The 26,837-nt window shown below is 35.5% G+C and overlaps 1 protein-coding gene across 2 annotated transcripts in view; it reads left to right on the forward strand.

The window, feature by feature from the left end:
- sema5bb (sema domain, seven thrombospondin repeats (type 1 and type 1-like), transmembrane domain (TM) and short cytoplasmic domain, (semaphorin) 5Bb) overlaps positions 1-26,837 on the forward strand; it is a 57,608-nt gene that overhangs the window by 12,340 nt on the left and 18,431 nt on the right. Inside the window, exons 2-10 of one of the 2 annotated variants that reach the window (XM_042725368.1) lie at positions 4,199-4,272; positions 12,104-12,333; positions 17,187-17,286; positions 17,422-17,467; positions 23,290-23,352; positions 23,482-23,794; positions 24,816-25,101; positions 26,282-26,417; positions 26,584-26,791. In XM_042725368.1, coding sequence (XP_042581302.1) covers positions 12,150-12,333; positions 17,187-17,286; positions 17,422-17,467; positions 23,290-23,352; positions 23,482-23,794; positions 24,816-25,101; positions 26,282-26,417; positions 26,584-26,791 — 1,336 coding nt within the window. In that variant the 5' untranslated portion in view covers positions 4,199-4,272; positions 12,104-12,149. The remainder of the gene's footprint in view (positions 1-4,198; positions 4,273-12,103; positions 12,334-17,186; positions 17,287-17,421; positions 17,468-23,289; positions 23,353-23,481; positions 23,795-24,815; positions 25,102-26,281; positions 26,418-26,583; positions 26,792-26,837) is intronic. The other variant, XM_042725369.1, reaches the window with a different exon arrangement.

Genomic DNA, 26,837 nt, shown 5'->3' on the forward strand with positions numbered 1-26,837 from the left:
CTTCATCCAGTGCTTCAGCATGACTTATGGTACTGGCATCTGTTCAGATGTGACATGTTCATAGTGAACCCCTCGAGAGGGAACACGCCCGTGAGGGGCGGAGCCAAGACTAATTAACACCAGACTACCTCGACACTGAACGCTAACTCTTTTGTTTTACAACTTTCTTTTGTTTTTGTAGTATTCCTCTCCCTTGTGATTAAATGTTTTTTCCAATGCAAACTCAGGCTACTCTGTTCTATTCTATTCTATTCTATTCTATTCTATTCTATTCTATTCTATTCTATTCTATTTTTGTTTGTTTCATATTTTTTTCATATGAAACATGAATTTCCATGCAGGTCTGGGCTGATTTATGCTGCTTAGTTTTGGTTTGGAAATGGTTGATGCTGGTTAGTATTGTTTTGGCACTAGTTCTGGCTATTTAAGTGCTGGTTAGAACTGGTCTGATGTTTGTCTAACTGGTGCTAACCAGCCTAGCCATGTTGTTCACCAGCATGTTGTTTTTATTTCATCACGGATGGCTAAGATGCTTTGCTGTTAGCAAAAAAGCAACAGATTCTTGTTGGTAAGCTAGTGTGGTTTGGTACTAGTTATGGCTGGTTAGTGCTGGTCAAGCTGGAGGATGAGCAAAGCCATTCTGTTCAAAGTAAAACAGTATGGTCTTCTTCATCAAGCTGGTTGACTTTCTGGTTAAATCAATAAAGCAAAAGGTTCTTGCTGGTTTAGCAGTTAATGTAATTGTGCTGGTTTGGAAGTTTGGTGACTGGTTTATGCTGGTTAGAGCTAATCTGGAGGTGGTTCATTCTATGCTAGAGTTGAGTTTAAATATTTTGGTGCTTGTTATGGCTGGTGAGAGGGTTTTTACTAGTTAAGCTGGTCAGGTAAGGTGATTATGGTGCTTGGTGGCTGGTTTATGCTGGTTAGCACTAAGAATGAGCTGGTTCATTCTGGTTTAGGGTTAAGTAATACTAGTTTGGTGTTAGTAATGGCTAGTTAGTGCTGGTCAAGTTGGTTGATTTTCTGGTTAAATTAGTAAAAAAGAGAGAGTTCTTGATGGGTCAGCTAATGTGATTTTGGGGCTTGGTGGCTGGTTTATGCGGGTTAGTTCTAATCTGGAACTAGTGCTGGTCAAGATGGAGGACAAACAAAACCATGCTGTTCCACAGCAAAACAGCATAGTCAGAATATTCTGGTTAAATCAGAAAAGCAGAATGTTCTTTCTGGTTAAGCTGATCAGCTAATGTGATTTTGCTTATTTAGAATTTTGTTGGTTGGTTTATGCTGGTTAGTGCCAATCTCTAACTGGTTCATTCTGGATCAGAGTTAGGTAGTAGTGGTATGGTGCTAGTTAGGGTTGCAAAAGAGTGAAAATTTCTGGTAAATTTCCGGACACTTTCCAAAAATCTCTGGAATATTCACAAAAATCCTGGAAAAGTTTCCAAAATTTCTGCAATGTTTCTGAAATTTACTGGAAATTTTCCACCTTTTAGTAACCCTAGAGCTAGTTGTGGCTGGTTAGTGCTAGTCAAGCTGGTTGACTTTCTGGTTAAATACATAGGCCTAAAGCAAATGATGGCTAAACTGGTCAGTTAATATGTTTTGTTTGTTTAGAAGTTTGGTGGATGGTTTATGCTGGTTAGTGCTAATCTTGACCTGGTTCATTCTGGTTTAGAGTTAAGCTAGTACTGGTTTAGTGCTGGTTGATCTGGTGGATGAGCAATGCCATGCTGTCCAACAGCAAAAATCATGGTCTTTCTGTTCAAGCTAGTCGACATTAAAAATCATGGTCTTTCTGTTCAAGCTAGTCGACTTGCTGGTTAAGTCAGTAAAGTAGACGGTTCAAACAGCAAAAACTGGTCTTTGTTCAAGCTAGTGCTGGAGTCAGGAAAGCCAGAAGGTTCATGCTGATTAAGCTGGTAAAAAAAACTGGTCTTGCTGACAAAGAAATTTGAGCATGCCCATTGTCTGTGTGTATGTATTAACTAATGTATCACTATCAAGCTGTCTTTGTTTTAGTTGTACAGTACCATGTATTTTAAGCTTTTATTTCACCTAAACTGACCACATTTTCCCTGGTGTAGTCGAGAGATCTTTTGACTCTTAGAAGACCTTGTTACGTTGTGAATCTAGCACAACTCTTGCATAAAATATCATCCTTTCCCTCATTCACCTCAGAGAATAAATGAATGAATAACTAATTTCAGTCTGCTGAATTAAGCGGCTCAGTTGAATGGAGCCACAAATGAATGGATGAATGAGTGAGAGAATTGATTGATCTCAAGAGAAAGTCGTACAAAAGTTGAACTCGAAATCAACCGCCCCGTTGCGTATTGTGTTTTTGTGTGCGACGGGGGCCTGGAGAGGGAGGGAACCGGAATAATGGCAGAGGGGATTGAACATGTTTCTTGATCTCTTTTCACCTATTCTCACTGTGAAATGTCAAATTTGAATTGATTGAAAGGAAAATTACAGCTGTATTATGGGATGTCTTGGGGGGAGGGGTGCTGTTGCCACAGAAACTAGCTTCTCAAAGTGCTGTTCTCAGCTAATGAGTAAGCAAAAGTCTCATGTCGAATATACAGTGGCCCCAAAAAGTATTTGGACCCTTAAAAATGCCTGAATGTCAGTGCATTAAATAACAAAATATCAACTCAAATGACATTTATTTTAAAGAAAAAGTATACTATTTAGAACGTTTCACAGACATATTGTCAAGTTTTAAGTGATAAAACAGTGGCGCTTAGATGCATCTGTAATTTAACATGAACATAAATGTGAAGGGTATCCAATTGGTTATATTGTTTTGTGGTTTTAGGTCATGTTTAGGAATGTTTTTAGTGTTTTATTGACTCAGTCAACACTAAATTGCATAACAGTACAACTCATTGAATGGACTGTATTTGTGTACTTGACAGCCATGTTTTTATAGTCAAATAAAAAATAAAAAAAGACATTTAAGATGACATATTAAGGCTGGCCAATTATATATTCACAAAATATTCACAGTGATTTTCTGGCCATGTAAAATAATGCAGGATTGTGAATATTGTAATGACTGATGGGTTATTTGACTCATTTCACTCGTTTAAACTTTTGCCAGACGCAAAAATGGCACTGCAGTAATTTCTAAAATCAATTCAAACTGTCAATTTCAGTAACTGATATAATAATTCATTTGCATCATCTCTCAGATGTCCACAGCAGTGCTTTATGTGTTACTTTTTAAAGGAATTGCATATGCACAACTACTGTTCAAAAGTTTAAGGTCAGTAAGATTTTTTTAATTTTTTAAATAATTATTTTGATTCAGCAGGGATGCATTAAAATAATACAAAGTGACAGTAAAGACATTATTTTTTTACAAAAAGGTGCTACTTCAAACAAATTCTGTTCTTTTGAACTTTTTAGTCATCAAAGAATCCTGAATTGTTTTTATCAGAGTTTCCACAAAAATATGAATCATCTGTTTTAAACATTGATAATAATCAGAAAGGTTTCTTAAGCAGCAAATCAGCATATAAGAATGATTTCAACTGCGCATCACAGGAATAAATTATAATTGAACATATATTCAAACAGAAAACATTATTTCAATATTTCAGAATTTTACAGTTATTACTGTTTTTTTAATCAAATAAAAGCAGCCTTAGTGAGCAGAAGTGGCTTCTTTCAAAAACAAACAAAAAAATCTGACCCCAAACCTTTGAACAGTATATATTGCAATATTAATTAGGATTAATGTTAATTAAGACAAAAATGCCACTTGATGAATGCCTATGAATGCCATCGGTGGTTACTCTGCTTGGACATTTGTGTGAAGTTTTTGGTGATACTTGTTCTTATTTTTTATCAGACATTTTAAGCATAGTATCAGTGTTGAAATACTGGAGCTGCTGTACACATCAGAGGTGCACCAGCCTCAGTTTGGGAACAATTAGAGGAATTTTAACCCTTTCATTCCCCGCATGAGCTCATCACACATGCCACATACACACACACACATACACACACACCGCCGTCGTGCCCCCAGCAGCCTCCCTCCATTGAGAAAGTTAACAGTTTGTTTTTCACAGGGCTGAATGCTTCACTGCACACATTACTGAAGCCCCTTCATCTCCCCCTTTCCTCAGGACGCAGCCCGTCCGCGAGAGACTGACTAAAATGATTTCTCTCTCTCTCTGTGTCTGTGTGTAAGGATTGCATTAAACAGATCTGAAGTCTATCGGATGCACTCCTCTGGAATGAGCTCTTGCTGACACCTTCCTCCTGGTGAGTGCACTCTTTCTGTCCTCCTCTGTCCATCCATGGACGAAACTATCCACTTCCTGTGAGTCTTTTCATCTTGTTGCACTGTTCTTTCCTTTCTTCTTTTTGTCCTGAGAGCGATTTTGCCCACATGTCTTCCCTCCCCTCGTGTCCATCCCGTATCTTTTCCAATATCATCCTCTCTCTCCGCGCTCCATCCCGTCTTCCCTCTCTCTCTCTGTCCCCTCCCTCTCTCCGTGTCTTTGTTGAGGTATGCTGATAAACAGTTTGGCCGTCATCTCCAGACCTCCCCCATTGTGTGTCCAATTTTCTTTGTTCTCTCAGCCTGTGGCGCTGGCCTCTGTGTGTGTGTGTGTGTGTGTGTGTGTGTGACTGACCACTTCAAGTGTGTCTGTGTTTGTCTGAATAGATGGAGCTACTATGCAAGAATTTAGCCATATTGTCCATAGTGTTGCAGCATTTTGATTGTTTTTGTGTCTGTCTGTCTGTCTTTTTCTCAGTTCAGTTCAGTTTCAGTTCAGTGAATCTGTTTTTGTTGTCATTGGAGTTAATCTGTCTGTTTGTTCTTTATATTTCTCATAACTGATTTTAGATTAGTTTTTATTGGGGTAATTCTTTTTTCATTTCAATAAAATCAAATTAGTCTTTGTTTTCATGACAGTTCATTTAGTTGTTCTGTTCTATCTTTGTGTCCCTATTCTGTTTCTCTCTCAACTCGCATTTGAATTCAATTTTATTTTTAATTAAATCATATTCATGTTCATTTTTGTTTGTCTTGACAGTAATTTGGACTGCAGATATGGAGAAATAACATTTTAATCTAGTGTATACTGTAGAATGTGGATTGCTAAGACCTAATATATATAAAGTATTTTTTTAAATAATTAAATTACATAGATCAAAAGTGACAATTATAATGATACAAAAGATTTTTTATTTCAAATAAATGCTATTATTTTCAACTTTCCATTTATCAAAAAATCTTGAAAAATGAAATGTATCACAGTTTCCACAAAAATATGAAGCAGCACAGCATTAATAATCAAAAATGTTTCTTGAGCAGCAAATCAGTATATTAGAATGATTTCTGAAGGATCATGTGACACTGAAGACTGGAGTAATGATGCTGAAAATTCAGCTTTGAACACAGAAGTAAATTAGATTTTACAATATATTAAAATATAAAACATTTATTTTAAATTGTAATAATAGTTCACAATATTACTGTTTTTATAGTATTTTTGATCTAATAAATGCAGGTTTGATGAGCATAAGAAACTTCTTTTAAAAACATAAGCACTTTTGAATGGTATAGTTTCTTTATATGAACCTACATTTATAAAAAATATATAATTTGCAGCATTTATTAATTTTTGGTTAATGATAATTTATAAATGATTCTTTATTGTTTATTAATTATTTTAATGTTAAACTATATAACATGTATTGTTAAAAAGTTAAAGGTTAGAATATGTAGAAATTAATCATGTTCATTAAATGCTGTAAAAGTAATGTTCATTGCTGGATAAAGCCCACTATTGCATTAACTAACATGAATTAATGTAGAAAAAAAAAAAAAAAATGCTTTTTAATTGTTTTTAATTTATGTATGGTGGCTGTTGGATCTATTTCATAACAGAATTAATTGCTAACAGAAAACCTAAACAACCACGATAATGAAAATTCATGGATCTGCAACTCTGAGTCTAAGTGCATGTTGTCCATTATTCAGGGCCAGCCACCGATGTGCAACGATTCATAAACAAATATGCAAATTTACAGCTGTGAGCTGTGTGTTTTGTATCAAGCTCATATAACGTTAAACATTCTTTTATATCTGCTTGAATATATAAAATTATTAAAACTCTGCTAAGACAGATGTTTCTGTCACAAACCTGACGTTGTCAGTGACACAAAGAGAAAGAGAGAATGAGAGAATGAGTGAAACGTGAATGGCGTGAGGATGGACACAATAAAAGGCCGGTCTTGTTGCCGTGCTGTTTAAGATTCTGCCTGGCGTCGGGTCCGTGGTCAGGGCTGAGTGAAAGTGCTCAGCTTTGGCGGATGACCACGTGCTCGCTCAGAGCACCCGTGAAGCTCAACAGACTTCATTCACGTGCTAAAGAGCCTCTGCTTTGACAGATAGTTGGCCGCTCACACAGAGAAGGCTTTCACGCAGTGACAGCGAAGGAGTAGAGGGTTTAGGGGGAAAAAATTGCAAACAAGTAGCAAACACTTTCAGAGATACAACAAATATCTGTGGAACTGCTAATTTATTGGCTGAGTCTCACCGTACATCTGTCTCAGGACGGCAGAGGCTGCTGGCCCATCTTAGTGCCCTAACTAGGGTAGTGCACGGACCTCCAGCTGCGTGAATGGGAATACAGTTTATTCAGGGTCTCTTTTAAGGGATAAAGGTTTTAGTTGTGTGACCCCTTTCACCGTTTAGAGAAATGCTGGGGATTGAGGCTGTCTCATGGGCAAAAACTTGTTCTCTGTGGGCAATGTTTTGTTGAGAAGATCTGGGATTTTTGTCAGTGAATCTAGCTGCGAGAATTAGCTTAAATTACATGCACTCTGCAAATGATCAGATGTAGTGCATCTACAAGACAGAAGGTCTTCATCCTGTGCACATCTTGTTTTCTGTCATGTTTGACGATGCTTTACGTGAGTAATCACAGACTACGGACTTCATTCATGAAATGCACACAGAACGAATTTCTCTGTAAATCATTCGTAAAGCATTCTTTGGAAATTGTTGCACTGAATGGAATGTGGCAATTTATGTAACAGATCATGGTTTTACAGATGATTCATACTGAAAATCGTGCTTGCATTTCATGAATGAGGCTGTAGATGCATTGATTAGAAAAACAAGATGCCAACAAACAACAAGGTCTTACAGTCATTTTAAAACAGTTTTGAGGCTGTTTTGAGGCTCTTTAGATGATAAATCATACACACATTTACTTCCACAATATTATTGGCTGTAACTGTGTGCGCACCTCATGCAATTTGCGAAAATTATCCCATTTAAGTATTAGTTTTTACTGTATTTTTAAACAAATGAAAGCCGCGTATTAGTGATAAGTTAATCTCGGTTAATGATAATTTATATATGATTCTTAATGGTTTATAAATATAATTTATAAATTCATCACTTCATATCGATTCATTGACTAATGTAAACATATATGACATTTGTTGTTATAAAAACTATTAGTATTAACCAATTTTGTAAATGCTGTAAAAGTAATGTTCAGTGTTGGGCAATGTTAGGCTAATTAGCTTCAATTTGCATGCACTCTGCAAATGAAATATGATGATTACATTAAGATTTACAACAGGGTCTTGCAATGCTTTTAAAAAAGCACGTTTTGAGGCTCTTCAGATGATTCATTTATGATACAGAGAGATTATTTGCTATAACTGTGCTCAGACCTTGTGATATTTGCTAAAACAATCCCTAAACAGCTATTTGTCTCTTTCTTAGTATGGTCTGGTAGTTAAAGTTTTTAGTGATTCTTTTTAATGAAAGAGTATGAAAGCAAAAAAGATTATTTGATTACAATTCTCAATGAGACTTGAAATGTGCATTAGGAAGTCGCAAAAATAGGGGCCAAATTTCCTGTTAATAAGCAGTAATTTTCTGTGTTGTGTTTTTTAGGGTATATGGCGGAGATGCCTGAAAATGTACCAGTTCCAAATTGCCTGCATCTTTCCCATTTTTCTCCAGATTTTATTTTCTTACAGTGCAAATTAGTTCAATTTTGACTTTAAATTAAAGTTACCCAAAGTAGAAGTTATCCAGTGAAGGATTATTGAGATGAATATGTTTTTTCTTTGAAATAATGTGTACCGATGAATCACTCGCAGTGCAGGATTGTGTATTAAATCAGTCCATTTGATTTCACATAGACTTTAAGTAGCTTAATAACTAGAAAGGTAATGTGACCAGCTCGGTTCTTCTGTAACATCTGGACTAAACTGATGGCTCCAGCTGTCTGGACTTTCCTGAGTTCATCTTGAAACGCTTCCTGCAATCCCAGCTGCTCATTATCACTTCTCTTGTCTTTCTTTATGACTTCCCTCCCTCTCGCTCTTTCCCTGATGGAGGACAATTAAAGATGAATAGAGTCCATAAAGGCCCTGTCTCAGCGTGCTGATGCTGCAGTGGTTGTAAAGCGGCGACACCCTGAGAGCATCTACAGTGGATTAGCATTAATCCTTCTGTTTGTTCCAGACTGTTTACACTGATCAGTCACGGGGTTGGCTTTTGGAAGATTTTTAAACATCTCTCCTGTCACTTTTGATCTATTTTAATGCTTCCTTGCTGAATAAAAGTATTCATTTCTTACTCAGACAGACAGAAACCTGAGCAGAAGTGAAAACACATTTAGGATTTTTTCAATCATTGTTACAACAAAAGGGGAGAAAAGTCTCTGTTATATAATAACATTAGTTGATAATCTCATGCTCTCGTAAATCACTGATTGTTTTGGTGGATTTTGTACTGCTTTGCAAGTGCAAGAAACAAACTTCCTCTAAACCAGGCATGACCTCTAGCAATGTCGCAATATTGTGTAGAAACAGCACAAGAGCATTTAAGAGGAGCCTGAAAAATTGAAGTTGCCTTGTGAATTACCCATAAACATCCTTGGAAATCTTGAGTAACTTTAGCACACATAGTTTGAATTGTTCACTTGTAGTCTAATCTAGTTAGAAGAGCTGTCAGCCCATTATTAACCCGCACTGACCTCGAGGATATCTGTGTGTGATTGTGTGCATTTGTGCCTGTCAGCCATCTTTGACCTTATTTTTTCATCTTGTTCTTTCATATCTGCTCTATTAACCTAAAAGGAATCGTCCCAGACGGGCTGTCAGTGGCCCACCTAGTCTGCTCATTGTCTGACCCTGGCCTCCCCTCCGGTGCATTTGTCACTGCCATCATTGGCTTTCATGGTTCTCCATCTCGCTCTCCGTCATCCCTCCATCTCGATGGCCTCTGATGAGTCTGAGAAGGTGGGCATGAATAGACTGAATGCGGGAGCGCTGAGGGTATTAAGGGGGATTTGGGGGATTGAGGGTCTTTTGCTATTGAGGTGCATTAGACATGGTCAGCGATGAAGTGTCTGCCGCACAGCGGAGCCAAGAATAAGAGCAACAGTACGCATGCGGCACCAAATGCCAGAGAATTCCACTGAAAACGCGATGCATTTCCAAAGAATTCATATACACACCATTCGTAAAATTCTACACATCCCCCTCCCCTTGCTGTGACTGTTTTTCCTCATTAACTGGGTTTTGAGAGTATTGTATTAATGTTGTATGAAGTTGCAATTTCGGCTCTGATAGTAGTGTAATTAGGTGGAACCGTAAAAATAAGTACAGGGTTTTTGTAAACACTCCCCATGTCTGCTATTGGTGAGACACACTGATAGCCCCGCCCACAATGAGCCAGTGTTGCCATTTAGGATGGGAGGTTTATATTGTTATGCGGTTAAATAAACTTTTATAGTTATAGTTGTTTTCTGCATATTAAACTGGTATATGAAAAAGTGTTTTAACCCTGAAAAAGTAAGCTAACACATCAGTTTATTAAATACCATGTAAAATCAAATGCAAATATTTTTGTTTCTGCTAAAATGAATCTTTCAGCTGAAAATGTTCCCAAAACAGGGTATAATTTGTTTTCTTTTTAATAAAATAAAAATTTTGAATAAAAGCTGTTTGAATTTTTAAATAAAAAAATTAAATGATGGTTTCAACTTTAATATAATTAAAATAAGCTTTTATTTTTACATTTTCAATTTTCATTTTAGTTTGGGGTTTGGAAATTTTTTTATGTGCTTTTAATAATTTTATTATAATTTTTTTTTACATTTGTATTCCCTTTATTTTTTATTTATTTCAGTTTTAGTAATTGTAGTACTTATTTCAGGTAGTTTTCAAGGCAACTTCATTGAAAATGTATATTTTATTTTAATTTTAGCTTAATTTAAATTCCTGAAAATTATTTGCACATACGCAAGGATCACTTGTTGAAAAATGAATGTGAAAAATTGTAACATTCAATATGGCGACTATAGAAATGCCAAAAGGCCAATAGTTATTTTGATGGGGGCATCAGCTGTTATTTATAATCTTGACATTGTTTTGGAGTTGTTAGGCTTTCCTTTTCAAAGTAGTTTTTCTAAATGAAAAATAGCTGTTTGGGGGTGTTTCTAAGATGACCCGACTGGACTGACTTGACTTAAATATGAGTATTTCCATCTGATACTATTATATGGTATCAAGTTTAAGTGAATCAGTACAAAAATGTGAAAAAGGTGGGCCTAGTTACAGATACAGGACATCAGACCACAGAGTGGCCAGTGTTTGGTGTGTTTGTGTTTGCGTAAACCCAAGACAGATGCTGCAGTGGTTTCTCTATGACATGTCAGGAAGTACGTTTAAGTGTGACTGAGCATGTGTTTGTGTTAACTCGAGGACTAACAGGGAGGTTTGTATTGAAGTGAAGCTGTGTGTGTGTGTATATATTCTGAGCTTATGTAAGATCTCGGATGTGTGTTTACACGTTGGGCTTCCCTGAGCCTCAAGTGCTGTCAAACACCTAATGGAAAATGAACTGGGTGAACCGTTTTAAGCTTTAGGGAGGTCATTACAGAGACCCATTGATTCCCATGACAGGCTGAAAATATATCAAAATCCCTTCTTCAGCTTGTAATTAAACTTTTAATGATCTGCTGGCTCATCGTCCACAGGCTGACAATTACAGCAAAATCAATGTGATGTTTTAGAATAACATTATGTTGAACCTCTGCGGGTCTTGGAAGAGGTCCAGTCGTTTACTCTGATGAGAGATGGAGGTTAATTAGATTAGAAAGAGCAAACTTAGAGCATCTAACCTATCAGGAGAAGATGAAGCCGTTTCTCTGCGTTCTGTCCGCTCAGCTGTCCGTCGAACTCACTTGCTGTTTGGTTGTCCATCTGTTTTCTTTCTATTCTTCAAGAAATAGAAATAGAAAATAAAAAGAATATTTTTAGAAAACAGAAAGAAATGAAATCTGTTATCTATACTTTCATCATTTACAATTCAAACCCAGTTTTAATCAACATTTTGAAGATTTATATTGGTTTTCAGTGGAATTACAATAAAGGACTGAAGCTTTCAGAAAGTCCATATCGCAAGTCTTTATTTATTTAATAACCTGGTATATTTAAGAGTGCATTAAAAAGAGTGCATTAATGGCTACTCACTTTTCCAGTGATCTGGATTAATTTTTCCCATAGGGTTTTTAAAAAAGTCTTTTATAAACCGTTAAAAACCATGAACTAAAACCAGCCGGCTATGAGGTGAAACACAACACTACAAACTTTTATTTGAAGCAAAAAACCAAAAGGACTAGACTTGATGGCTTTAATGGAAAGAACTACAATCCCATGGAGCGTTGTGAATGACATAATCAAATTAAAATTGATGGTGAAATGTAAAATTGAAGTATTTTGAGAGTGTATGGAGACCGACTTGATTATGTAATTTGTGGCTTTCCCTGTAATCTCTTTTTTGCGATTTAGTCTCTGCAGCTCTCTGATTGGTGAACTTTTCTGTACAGCAGAATCATGGGTAATGTAGTTTTCACTACAACTTCAGCTGTCAAACTTGATTACTTCAAAAATAAGTTTAAATAATGTGGACTGATGCCTGTGTACCATCTATTAACAACCTTGTAGCTCACAACAGGTCTGTCTTCTAAGGTTTAAAAGTTATCGTTAAAATCAGTTTCCCTAAAGTTTTCGCCTCTCAAACCCGAATGTTGCTCTCTCTTTTTAGGACTCTGTCATCGTTCTTGAGTACAGGAGCGGTTGTTGCAGTAATCATGACAGCATTGCCGTTCCGGGTCGGACTGCTATCCTTAGCTGGACTCGTCATCTTCCTCCTCCTCTCTCTGCCTCTCGTCACATCACAGACACCATCACTCCCAGCGACCTCTGACCCTGAGTCTGTGCCCTCTCTGCCTGAAGAGTGCAGGAGAAAAATGCACCCCGTTACCTCCTACACAGGTGGGTGTAAAATACCGCACTCTCTCCTGCCCTTTCCATCATCGCATTTGAAGCCAAAGGTTAAAACGATAAGCCTTTGAATCATTTTTTTTCCCCTGAACATCTCAGTAATATTGGTCGAGCTAGTAGAAACTGCTTGTGAGTCTTACATAGCCAAACGTCCACATTGCAGATAGATCAGAAGAGACCATCTAACTGAAACTGAGACGGGATAAAAACAGTAAAATGAATGGGAGAAGTCACATTGCTCATTATGATGGCTGTAACTTTCAGTAACAAGAGCCTTTTTGAAAAAAGACATCACTTGCATTTTATTATTAAATGTGCATTAGCTGGACCATACTTATTCAGCAGGGATGCATTAAATTAATCAAAAGTGGCAGTACAGACATTTATAATGTTACAAAAGAATTCCATTTTAAATAAATGCTGTGTTGTTGAACTTTCTGTTAATCAGAAAATCCTGAAAAAAAAAATTATTAGCGTTTTCACAAAAATGTGAAACTGTTTTCAACATTGATAATGAAAAGACATATTTCTAGAGCAGTAAATAAAAAAAAATAACGATGCTGAAAATTCAGCTTTACATCACAGGAATAAATGACACATTATAATATGTGACCATGGACTACAAAACCAGTCTCTGGGGTATATTTGTAGTAATAGCCAAAAATACACTGTATGGGTCAAAATTATGGATTTTTCTTTTATGCCAAAAATCACTAGGATATTAAGTAAAGATCATGTTCCATGAAGATATTTTGTAAATCTCCTATTGTAAATATATCAAAACTTAATTTTTGATTAGAAATATGCTTTGCTAAGAACTTCATTTGGACAACTTTAAAGATGATTTTCTCAATATTTTGATGTTCTCAGATTCCAGATTTTCAAATAGTTGTATCTCGGCCAAATATTGTCCTCCTTACAAACCATACATCGATGGAAAGCTGATTTATTCAGATTTTGTATGAAGTATAAATCTCAATTATGAGAAATTGCCCCTTATGACTGGTTTTTTGGTCCAGGGTCACATATATTCAAACAGAAATCAGCTAATTAAAACTGTAATAATATTTCACAACATTACTGTTTTTATTATATTTTTATATCAAATAAATGCAGCCTTGGTGAGCAGAAGACACTTCTTTCAAAAATATTTTTTAAAATCTTACAGGCTTTTAAAGAGTAGTATAGCTTGATTTGGACCAAAGAAGTTAATTATACTATTACTTAATTACACAACCTTGACAAACCTTGGAAAGATTAGGGTTGGGTATCGATTGGGTTTTTTATGATACCGGTGCCATATCGATACTTTTAAAACAGTACCGGTGCCTAAACGGTGCCTGAACCGATACTTCAAAAAAACAAACAAACAAAAAAGGAGCCACAAAAAACTATGGATAACATTAAAGAACATTAAAAATATTTAAAATAAATCCGTAGCATTCACACGCTCCTTAGATGCTCTCATTTCCCAAGCTGTGCTTCCCTTACTCTAAGGCTAATAAATGTATTTCACGATCTGGGTCATTATTTAATACAAAACCACACATAATGTTTCTACTGTATCTCTGTCAGTCACTCTGATATTTAGTTAAAATGAGTGCTGTCTGTCACTGTCTTTAATCAATTACTTTAGTCAATTACTGAATGGTCATTCTTTATACAGTAGCAACAATGTAATTTGTAAAGTACAGTACTGTGCAAAAGTCTTAGGCACATTAGTATTTTCACCCCCCAAAAAAGGTAAAACAACAAACCAACTCCATTTGTTGCACTTTGACACCTGAAATTGCTTAAAGCCAGTCATTCAGATTAGAGCAGTCTGTTTTGAGGAAACTTTTGCCATTTTTATGTGCAGTACGCATCAGCCCGTCCATTAATGGTCTGTTGTTTTCATCTGAGACTAGTTAATTGCCAGCAGCCTTTTATTGGTACCTGTCTGTGTTTAACAGATTTAATCATATGCTGGCCAGATGTTAAAGGTTGACACAGCTGTGTGTACGATCAGGAGTATGTGCTCATGCCCTGCAGTTTCTTAAATGTGACCCTGGAGCACAAAACCAGTCTTAAGTTCCTGGGTTGTATTTGTAGCAATAGCCAACAATGCATTGTATGGGTCAAAATTATTGATTTTTCTTTTATGCCAAAAATCATTAGGATATTAATTAAAGATCATGTTCCAGGAAAATATTTTGTATATTTCCTACTAATAAATATATAAAAACTTAATTTTTGATTAGTAATATGCATTGCTAAGAACCTCATTTGGACAACTTTAAAGATGATTTTCTCAATATTTTGATTTTTTTGCACCCTCAGATTCCAGATTTTTAAATAGTTGTATCTCGGTCAAATATTGTCCTCCTATCCTAACCAACCATACATCAATGGAAAGCGGATTTATTCAACTTGCAAGTGATGTATAAATCTCAACTTTACACTTATGTAAAGATCCTCCTTTATGCTCTTTGTGCCAGAATCATATTTTGATGGATTGTAATAAGTTTGTCAGAACTCTTTATTTTTCTGTTGACTTTTATGGAAAGATTTTTAATGCCAGATTTAGTTTTAGAATTTTTATCTAAGGTCAAATTTAACTTAACTAACCCTGTTCTCGCCATGAATATAGCCGAGGTAGCTTGCATGGTGTTAAATCATGAACAAACAAAAGTATAGCAGAAGCTGCTGTACACTAAAGACATTGAGAGAGTGATTTTACCCATCCAGAGAGATTCAGGAGCATTTATTGTTTAGTGAGTGTGAGACAGTGAGGGTGTAGTCGTCTGTTTTAGGGTGATAACGACCCTGATTTACCGCAGCGCTTGCTTCAGCACAGTTTGGAGAACTAAATGGGCTCCTTACACTTTTCAGCCAAACTGCTCCTGAAATGTCTGATCGTTTCATCATTACTCACTGTTTTCTTTTTGCCACTAAAACATTTTCAGACATTTAAATCAGACATTTTAAAGGTGCTCTAAGCAATTTCATTTGTTCTGCTTTTTTCCGCCTGGTTCACACAGTATGATTTTCTCCACAATTTTGCCATCTTAGACACATTTTTGGAAATCATAAAAGATAACGATGGACCAACTGACTGACACAAACACTGACTGAAGGTATAAGTCACCAAAAAATAAAAATATGTCATCATTTACTCACCTTCATGTTCCAGTGTTGGTAACCAATTCTGAATCCTATTGTATAGCCAAACAATACAATGGAAGCCAATAGGAACAGAAACTATTTGGTTTACCAATATAATAGAAAATATTTTGAAGAATGTTAATAACCAAACAGCGTCGGTTCCCATTGACTTCTTAAAACAGAAACTGCTATTATGTTCCACAGAAGAAAAAAGTCTTCTATATTATATATTAAGATATTCTGATATGAAAGACAGTCAATGTTGCACAGTCTGTCTTGGCTTTTACGCAAGATTTCAGTAGGCCCATATTGTGCAATTTGATGATCAGAAAGAGTCAGAAAGTGCAGACCTCACCAAAATGCTCTCCTTCAAAATAGCTTTTGTGTTTCTAATTGACTAAATGTTCTGATTGACAAATCAGCACAGTCTGCTTCAGATGGACAGATATTTATTTAGCTGTTTATGGAGTCATTTTTGCCTGTTTTTATAAAAGAACTTCTAAGCACCTTTAAGTAATGAAATACCTTTTAAGTCCACTGCATCTTCTCCTTCTTCTCCAGCAAGCAGCAGCCAATGACATTGTCTTCACTGATGTTTAGCAGTACACATACACATCACTAAATGATTTTATGCAGTTGCAAAAGTAGTAGTTTGTTGTAGTGTGTTACTGGCAGCACACCCCAAAAACTAGTTTTGCAAAGGTTGCATTTAAAGTTTCACAAGACTGTTCCTTCACCTCCTCTTTGTCTTTCTGTATGCGAGTTGTGTTGTGGCTGATGTTGTAATTGGGCGTCTGGTTTCGTGAGTATCACACCTCATTAATGGACTCCCAGCCCTTGCTTTTCTCTCTCTCTGTGGCTGTTTCTCTTAAATAGGACAACATATATTGGTGGCTGGAGTTCACCAGGTTGCCAGAAGCTGTCCCTGCCTCTGAATGCATTAACGTTGTTGGTGGGCTGTGAAACTTGCCATTGTTTTTAAAAATCTGATCATACACTACTGTGCAAAAGTTTGGGGTCAGCAAGATTTTTAAAAAAGAAATTAATACTTTCGTTCTGCCTGTATGCATTAAATAGATCAAACGTGACCGTAAAAGCATTCACAGTGATGAAAAAGATTTATGTTATGATTTAACTTTCTGTTCATCAAAAAATCCTGAAAAAATGTATCGTGTGTCAAAATATTAAGTCTCAAATCAGCATATTAGAATGATTTTTGAAGATCACGTGACACTGAAGACTGGAGTAATGATGCTGAAAATTCAGCTTTACATCATAAGAATAAATTACTTTTTAAAATATATTCAAATAGAAAACAGCTATTTTAAATTGTAAAAAATATTTCACAATTATGCTGTTTTTACTGTATTTTTGGTACAGTGCAGTGCAGCCTTGGTGAGCAGAAGAGGCTTCAGGAACAAAAGTTCCTGTTTGTGTGTAAATTGCATCAGTGCATAATGCGTCTTATCATGAACAAGATAATTAATGCATAAATTAAACTCTCTTAGACAGTTCCTGACACGGTTTACTAAGCATCTACACTGTATGTGTGCAGAGACAAATCATACAGAACAGTGAAGTCACTGAGCAACATGAAGAGTATCTTGTGGGATTTTTCTCAGTTTGTGGTATTACAGACAGTGAAACCAGCAGCTAAACAGCAGATTAAACGTGTTAACTGTGACTCTTTTCTGCCGTAGCTTTGAGCCCATGGCTGTCCTCTTTCTCTCTCCCTGGAGTGAATGACTACTCACCGCTTGCACTCGACCTCACCAGGAACCAGCTGATAGTGGGAGCCAGGTAACACACACACACACACACACACACACAGATGATAGTGGGAGCAAGGTAAAAAAAAAAAAAAAAAAAAAAAAAAAAAATTGAAGTACAAGCCCAGCTGAGACTGTCAAATTTAAAGCATCTCTCTCTGTGTAGGAATCATCTCTTCCGGTTGAGTTTGAGCAACGTCTCTCTCCTGCAGGTAGGACGTCACTTTCTCTCTTTCTCTCTTTATTCTCCTTGCCATCTGTCCATCCAATCATCTTGACGTCTCTAGAAATGCAGAACCAGCACCGTCCATTTAATTCATCCCATGCCAGACATACACTTAGACTCAGTATTTTATTATGATTGCCCACATGTTCGAAAGTGCTGACGCACAGAAGCAGAAATATCCAACAAATCAAACACACACATACACACGTTCAGTAGCATCTGGTATTGTGCAGATGTTTGAAAAGCATTGACTTCCAAGACAGCTGCGTCATGTTCAGCATCCTGATTTGAGCTGCTCTCTTCTGAATCGCTTGAAAGGAGGAACCAACCAATTGTTGCAAGTTCATCAAAAAAAATTATTATTTAATTTTATTTAATTTTATACTTTGTTATTTATTTATTTATTTATTATCATTAATGAAAAAAAATGACAATATACTTATCCTTCTGTAGAGTATATATTTTGAGCATAAGAATCAAATAATGTCTGTTTGCTACCTGGGTTACAATAAAATGTTTAATGTATTTATTTACTTAAAATATATATTTTTTCATTTTATATTTATTGTGTATGTTTGGGATGAGGGTAGTAATAAAATCTATACATTTATTTTATTTTATTTTATTTTATTTTATTTTATTTTAATTTTATTTTATTTTATTTTATTTTATTTTATTTTATTTTATTAAATGGAAGAAATGGAACAGAATAATTCAAAAAGCAAATTTTGTCATTGTTCGCCCATCCTTGAGAGTATGTTTTGTTGGAAAATGGTTGTGGAAAAACTTTCTGACTGTTTTTGGTGCAAGCAATCTTCACTAGAACTGTGGATCAAATAAAGTGTAGAATATGATCCGTTCAATATGCAGACGTCTGTACGTTTGTCTGCTGCTGCAGATTGTCTGTGTTTGAGGTGAGGAGCTGCTGTAGACAGCTGGGAGTGGGTTTAAATTGGCCTAGTTTGTCTTGAAGGATGATTCGAGACCACCTCTGCACTTAGCGTGTGGTGGGAACGCTGAGATTGTGTTGTGCTTGCGTGACAAGCCTGTTGAAAGCTTTGAGCACTTGTGTGACATTTAAGAGTGACTTCTCTGGCGTTTGTGGAAGACCCTGTTGGTGAACCCTCTAAACGCTCACCGTAACCCTGAGAGGGGTGACGCCTTGGAGGCAGATCTCACAAGAATCTGTCAGAATCCAGTGATTTAGGGTGACTTCATGACCCTGTGTCCACAAGAATGACCCACAGTCACCCCTCGAGCAAACACACACTCACACACACACACACACACACACACACACACACACACACACACACACACACACACACACACACACAGCAGTATGACAAACTCCTCACTGCGATCCATTACATCTCTGTTCTGAAAACAAATTATTTGAATTTATTTTAGAATGTACATATTTCACTTACATCATGTGGATAAATGGGTAAAACTGCATATTTGCAGGAACCAAGGACAGAATTTTGACAATTTGTCCATCATTAATGAATGTCATTTCCATCCCATCATTCATTTTGTGGTGCAAATGACATTTTAAAAACACTTTTAATAAAAAGGCAGACACTTTGCTTAAACTAGAAAAAAAAAAAAAATTAAAAGATGATTTTATTCATATTGGTAAACACCTTAGGAAGTAAGTATGCAAACCTTTCAAAATTTAGGGGCGAAATTGTTGCTTGAGGTAGAAATTATGCTTAAAAAAACAGCTGAAATTTGGTTCAGAAGTGATGAAATCATTGTCACACAATAAATTTCTTTTTTTTATTATTATTATAATAAAACAAAAAATTTCATTATTCATAGTTTTATGTTATATTTTCATATTTTGAGATTGAAAGTTTGATTCTGGGACAAGGCTAATAATTAAAGCTATACATTTGAATATTTTATTTTATTTTATTTTATTTTATTTTATTTTATTTTATTTTATTTTATTTTATTTTATTTTATTTTATTTTATTTTATTTTATTTTATTTTATTTTATTTTATTTTATTTTATTGAGATTCAGTAAAGTTTCACACATCAGCCACATCAGTCATGAAAGATATGATAATGAGATGTTTGAATCTGTTGCATGTCAATGATTTATTATATCCGTCTTGAAATCGTTCTGGATTAATGATGGTTCTGGTCAGGACCAGGCTGCTGTGAGAGATCAAGAGGGCAGATAAGAGCGTTTTAGCTGAGGTCAAATGATGGTACCTGGATGAGCAGATCTTTAGTGTGTTAGAGAAAATACATCCAGAGGTGACACAAGTCTGACCCTCACAGATCTTCTCAGGGTGAGTCCTGCTCTTCAAATGATGACTGCAGAGGCACGCTTAGATTGATGATTGCTTTCTGAACCCTTGCACTCCCTCTTTTTGTTTCTGTCTTTCTCTTAAACAACAAGCATGAAATGTAGTTTGCAAAAGTCAAGTGAACAAATGCAGTTTGTCAGAACGTGTGTAATCAGCTCCTTTTGCAGACGAATGTGTGCTCATCAGAAGCGCCTGCTGCTTTTCAAGAGAGTAGAGGCACAGATGTCACTTATCAATTGCAAAATATGCACTACAATCCATTTTCTTTTTATATGAGTGTATGCAATGTTGTGCCTAAAACTTCTTAAACTACCACTAAACAGCGAAAGCACTTAAAGAAAATAATTGATCATGCTTAGAACGGCATTTTTACAATATTCACAAATGGCAATAGGAGCCAGATTATGTTTTTACATTTCAGGCTGTCGGTCATGTATCGCTTTTATTATTGAAGACATGTCCACTGAACATCAATCTTTGCTCCATTAAAGTCAAAGCTCCATCAAAATAAATTCTTAAAGTTTCAATGGGGCTCTTTAATATAATTTTAGTTTTTGTAATTGCCTTTTTTGTATCCTCAGTGGTGACTTTCACTGAACTCTCATTACTGTAATAAAGTTACTGTATTATTTAAAAACAATGCTGTCATACAATGATGCATTGCGTTTTAAAGCAGCGTAATTCAACACAGTACTAAGTACTATGAATACATATATGTACATATTCTTTACATTTTAAATAATATATCTTTATTTTCTTTCTCTTTACAGTAATGATAAATTTTTGCTCTGTCATTTAGCAGAAGTTTTTATTACAAAAGTACTGATAAAAATATATATATATATATATATATATATATATATATATATATATATATATATAATATATTCATATATATATATGTATATTAAATAAGTCTCTTCTGCTCACCAAGACTGCATTTATTTGATCAAAAATAGAGTTAAAACAGTAAAATTGTGAAATATTATGTCATAAAACGTCCCCCGGCAGAGACGTTAATCTGTGAAGAGCTCTGTGTTTTATCTGTGACCTTTCCACTCCTCACAGTTCTTCAGCTGATGCCTTCAGTAAGCGTCACATGATCCAATACAAAATCATGCTTTATTATGTCATTCTATAGTGTGTGTGTGTGTGTGTGTGTGTGTGTGTGTGTGTGTGTGTGTGTGTGTGTGTGTGACTCTAGTCTACATCGTTATTTTCAAGCCAAATGACAACACAGATAAACATGACAAAGCAGTCTGTGAAAGGAGAGGGAGGGACAAAGAGAGGAAGAACGTCTAAAACGAGTGAAACAACACATTCAAGGGTTTTCGTTTCAGATAAGGGAACCAATGCGATTAGGACAAACCATCCAGTGTTCCCTAATTAAATGTCACACAGTTGCTCTGCCTCACTATAGAGTCATATTGTGTATACGCAGCGAATCTTTTCGCCTTCTGTCTTTTTTCTTCTATTATTCTGCTTTTCGTACCTTCTTCACATTAAGGAAAGAAGCTGAGTGAATGGAAGAGCTTCCCATGACTGAATATCTTTCATAATTTTAGTTAATTTACTTATTCTGCATCCTAATCATAATAACAAGAAAGGTTTAGGTTTGTTGTCATGGCTTTTGAAGGTGAAAGGCATGTCGATATTTGCACTTTACAGAATTTGTTGGTTCAGGCAGTTCGTTTAAAGGAACAGGTTGAATTAAACTACTTACAGATTTGTTTGAATTATTTAAATACCGTTGTTTATGATTCTGACTTGTCACACATCACAGTTTTACGCACAAACAAGGAGTGATGAATGTGTTGTGAATCAGTTCAGAGGAATCATTTAAATGATTCCTTTACAAATCTGAAAACAGGAAAGCTTTTAAGTATGTCTGGCAGCTGAAACATTCCCTAGGTAGTCTGCACTATAGGCAAGCAAAACAGCATCTTTGTCTTGAGTTGTGAGTGTAATAGTGTGAGTTGTAACATTGCTACAAAAAAGCTGAAACACAAACAGTAAGATGTATTTGATATGCTAAAGTGCTGGACTTAATATAAAACCATAAAAAACTTTTACTTTAAGTAAATGCGAAAATAAAGAAAACTCAAATAAACTCAAATATATATATATAAGGACTTAATATAAAACCATAAAAAACTTTTACTTTAAGTTATATATAATATATCCATAAAAAACTTTTACTTTAAGTAAATGCGAAAATAAAGAAAACTCAAATAAACTCATACTATTTTTATTTAGTTTAACTTGATGTATTTTTAAAGGGTTAGTTCACTCAAAAATAAAAATTAGCCCATGTTTTACTCACCATCAAGGCATCCTAGGTGTATATGGCTTTCTTCTTTCAGATGAATAAAGTCGGAGTTATATTAAAAATTGTCCTTGCTCTTCCAAGCTTTATAATGGCAGTGGGTGGGTGTTTCTGTTCAACAGTCCAAAAGAAGTAATATAAAGTGCGCACATCCATAATAAAACGTGCCTCACATGGCTCCAGGGGTAAATAAAGGCAGAACTGATGCATTTTTGTAAGAAAAATACATTATAAACACTTTTTTTCTCACTTCCGCTAACTGTCGTATGCGCAAGCCTTTCTGGCGGATGACGTAGGACATATGCATCCATTCTAAAGCTAGGAAGAGCAAGGGCAATTTTCAATATAAGTCTGATTGGATTCGTCTGAAAGAAGAAAGTTGAAGGTGAGTTAAACATGGGGTAATTTTCATTTTTGGATGAACTAACCCGTTAACTAATTCTAAAATCTTCATAAGTTGAAATAAAAACATTAACTGAAATAAAATATTTATAAAAAAATTTTTGTTCTAGTTCCCAAAGCAACATTTCACCTTTTTCTTTTAGATTAACTTTTAGACAGTTAGTTTAATGTCTATTTACATGAGACATATTAAAAAAAAAAATCAATAAAAACGACAAAACACAACAAAGTTACTGAGACATTAACAAACATCAACATGAAAACAAACTATAAAAAAAGAATGATTATTTACAAAAATAATTATATAAGAAATATTTAAAAACGACAAAACACAACAAAGTTACTGAGACAAACTAAAAACTATTTACACATAAAAAACAGTAACTTATAAAATTGACAAAAACACAACAAATTTACAAAAATTTTAAGTAAATAATTAACACAAAAAATTATTCAAAATATTAGAGCTAAATTCAAAATATTTTAAAATAATAGTATCTTAGTGATACTAAAATTACATGATTCATGCTTTTCAGATGTTGGTCTATGGTTGCATGACAAGCAGGTAAACAAATATCTAAAATAATTTTTTGAATTATTGTAAAATAATTTATTTATTTGAATTAATTATTAGTTTTTTGTCAACTCATGAACCCCTTCCGTTCCCTCATGAATCTTTCAGAGTTAAAGGATGCACGTGGTGCATGTCTTGATGGCTTAACTTCTAACCGTGATGTTAATTGGCTGTTAATTGCAGGCCACAGAGTGGGGAGTAGACGAGAGCACCAGGAGGTCCTGCCAGAGCAAAGGAAAGACAGAGGTGAGAGACGAACACTGGGATGTGGAGTGTTTGGTTTAACATAAAGCACTCTGAATGAATGTACTGCACCAGTATGGTTCTGGAAATAAACTGTAATGTGTGTGAAATGAAATGTTTCTTCCCTCTCAGGATGAGTGTCAGAACTATGTCCGTGTCCTTCTGTTGAACGGCAGTCGTCTGTTCACCTGCGGCACTAATGCTTTCATGCCCATCTGTACGACTCGCCCTGTTACTGACATCTCCAGCGTCCTGGAGTCCATCAGCGGTGTGGCCCGCTGTCCCTACGACCCTCGACACAACTCTACAGCCATGATAACTGAAAGTGGAGAGGTCTACGCAGCTACAGTGACTGATTTCTCCAGCCGTGACCCCATTATTTACCGCAGTCTGGGGAACATGCCGCCCCTGCGGACCGCACAGTACAACTCCAAATGGCTCAACGGTACAGCGGGACAACGCACAACTTATCAATGAATCTGAAAAATCCTGTAAAGAATATGTTCAGGTCATATTTTACATTCAAAACAAAATAACACCTGTATATTAAATTATATTTTGTTGAAAGAAGATCTAGCATATTTTAGGACCTTTATGATTTTTTGTTTTTGTTTTTTGCATTATAACATTATTTTCATGACAAATAAGCATATGTTGGCCTATATTCTCATTACTAAAAAAAGGGTGATAATTTAATTGTATTTTTTATTAATACATCATGGTAGTATTTTTTTTCTTGCTTTAATTTATACATAAAAATAAATATTAACTAATCGTATGTAATGAAGTATTAAATTATTGTGTTAGAAAATAAAAATTAAACACAAACACACAAGTTAAACATCTGGATATACTGTTTATGCTTTAAAAATGTTGCATTAAATATAATATTACATATTACAGTATATTTCATCACAATAAACTTTTTACTATGTTAGCATTTATTTTTAAATTAAAAAAATCATATTAGTTTATTTTATTCATGCCGTAATACTGTATAAGAAAATTCAACGATGAAACAAAAATTTAAAAATTAAATAAACTCAAAAGTTAAGCATGGATACATTTGTTGCATTAAATGTTTTATTACAACCTATTTTTACTGTGATAAAAAATAATTAAAAATAAAAATAGTTTTGCATTATATATTGTATTTTTCGCTGTAATAAAAAAAAATCTGTATTACAGTGGTGAGAGTAACCAGTGAGAACAAAAACATGTAAAGGATTTTGAGGGAAAGAATATCATAATTCAAACAATCCTTCTTCGATTTCTTTAAATAAAACTTATTTTTCTTCTGATTTTGGTGTGAAAAGTGACCTGGCCGTGTTTTTGTGATTCACCCTTATATTTATGTCTGTTTTTTTAAATAATTATCTTTAAGGAATTATATTTTGTCATGTCACACCTCACCGCTGTCACTGAAAGCAAGATATCCACCTTCTTCCTTCCTTTTCTCTCTACAGAACCTCACTTTGTCTCTGCATACGAGGTGGGCCGCTTCACGTACCTCTTTCTGAGAGAGAACGCAGTAGAACAGGACTGTGGGAAGACGGTCTTCTCTCGTGTGGCCCGTGTGTGTCAGAATGACATTGGTGGTCGTTTCCTGCTGGAAGACACATGGACCACCTTCATGAAGGCTCGACTCAACTGTTCCCGCTCTGGAGATGTTCCCTTCTACTACCATGAGCTGCAGAGCACCTTCTACCTCCCTGAGCAAGATCTCATCTATGGAGTCTTCACCACCAACGTGTGAGTGGATGCTTCATGTAGTAGTGAACAGTCAGTCACACGGCAGGAATTTCATTAGGCTAGAACAGAATTTGCATCAAAATAAATCTTCCATTTATTAATGTCTTGTAAGCGAGAAGTAAGTTTAAAACAGCCGATTTCTATTTGAATATATTGTAAATATAGTTTTCAGCATCATTACTCCAGTCTTCAGTGTCACATGAACCTTCAGTGATATATATATACGTTTTATGTCGATATTGGAACATGAGGGAAGTACAAAGCCTGGTTCAGCCTACATAATAAATCAGAGTTTGGCATCCAAATACATCGCAAATATGAAAACATTTGGATTAGTGCCGAATGAGAGGCTACATGAGCCCAACGTCGGTTTCTGTTTCAGTTTTACTTGAATTAATAAAGTTTAACTTCATTGTTTTGGCTTGTTGTTTATATCGTGTCTTATATTATCCTTGTTGTTCTGTTCTGAGTACCATTAAATTTAAATGTTTTGTTGTGGAGAGAGGTGTACTAAAATAGCATGCAGCCTAGTTATGTATATATTTTTTCTAATGTTTGTAAACATTTCACTTTATTTACTGGTATTTCTGAATGTAATAATAAAATGTGACATCAGTTTTTCCTCATAAAATTAATTTTATTTTTATTATTGGCAAAGAACCTCGAGATGGGATTCGAACTCGGGTCGCCATTACCGCAGTTGTGCTGTATGTCGACACACTTTCCACGAGGCTATCAGCGCCAACAAACAATTTAAATTTTTTTTTAAATTCTTACTGTCAGTTAACGGTTAATTGTCTAGTATGAGCATCCCTAGATGCAACACTTATGGGAGGAGAATATTAAAATAAAACATGCAAGGTTATTTACTAAGGTTTGCGGGAGTCAATTTACTGCTATCTGTGCCATTCAACTTCCAAAAAAGCATATCGGAAATCACTTTGTGCTTGATATAGCTGCTAATTTGCTTGGTCATTATGGAAATTATCCGGCTCCATCTGTGTTCTTTAATTTGTGCATCGTCAGTAGATCACCAGCAGAACTAATTTGCCCTCTTTAGTAAATCTAGCTCTTAAAATCTTACCGACCCCTAACTTTTGAACACTACTCTTTTCTATTAAGATTTTCATTTAGAATGTACAGCACCACACCATCTTTCACTTCTTCCTTTCATTGACAGGAACAGCATTGCTGCGTCAGCGGTGTGTGCGTTTAACCTCAGTGCCATCACGCAGGCCTTTAATGGACCCTTTCGCTATCAGGAGAACCCTCGGACCAGCTGGCTTTCCACTCCCAACCCCATCCCAAATTTTCAGGTGAAGGAAATGAACTGCTGCAGCTTCCATTTCAAAGTATTTTACTTTTACCCTGAAGCCAACTCGCAATTTTATTCAGACGTTTGGCACAATATGCAGTAGTCAGTTCAATTTAGATTTACAGTTTCTCTAATGTGCAGTTCCTCATCTCCTATCTCTGTGACAGTGTGGGACAGTGAATGATTCAGGTCCGGGCGGTAATCTAACAGAACGCAGTCTTCAAGACGCCCAGCGGCTCTTTCTCATGAGCGAAGTGGTTCAGCCAATCTCAACGGATCCTCTGGTCACGCAAGACAACATCCGTTTCTCCAGACTGGCTGTGGACATTGTTCAGGGGAGAGACACGCTCTACCACGTCATGTACATCGGCACAGGTCAGGAAGGAAAAGAGTGTAACGTTCACACCTTTATCCTCCAGTG

Source organism: Cyprinus carpio, chromosome B6 (genome assembly GCF_018340385.1).
Source record: "Cyprinus carpio isolate SPL01 chromosome B6, ASM1834038v1, whole genome shotgun sequence".
Lineage (NCBI taxonomy): Eukaryota > Metazoa > Chordata > Actinopteri > Cypriniformes > Cyprinidae > Cyprinus > Cyprinus carpio.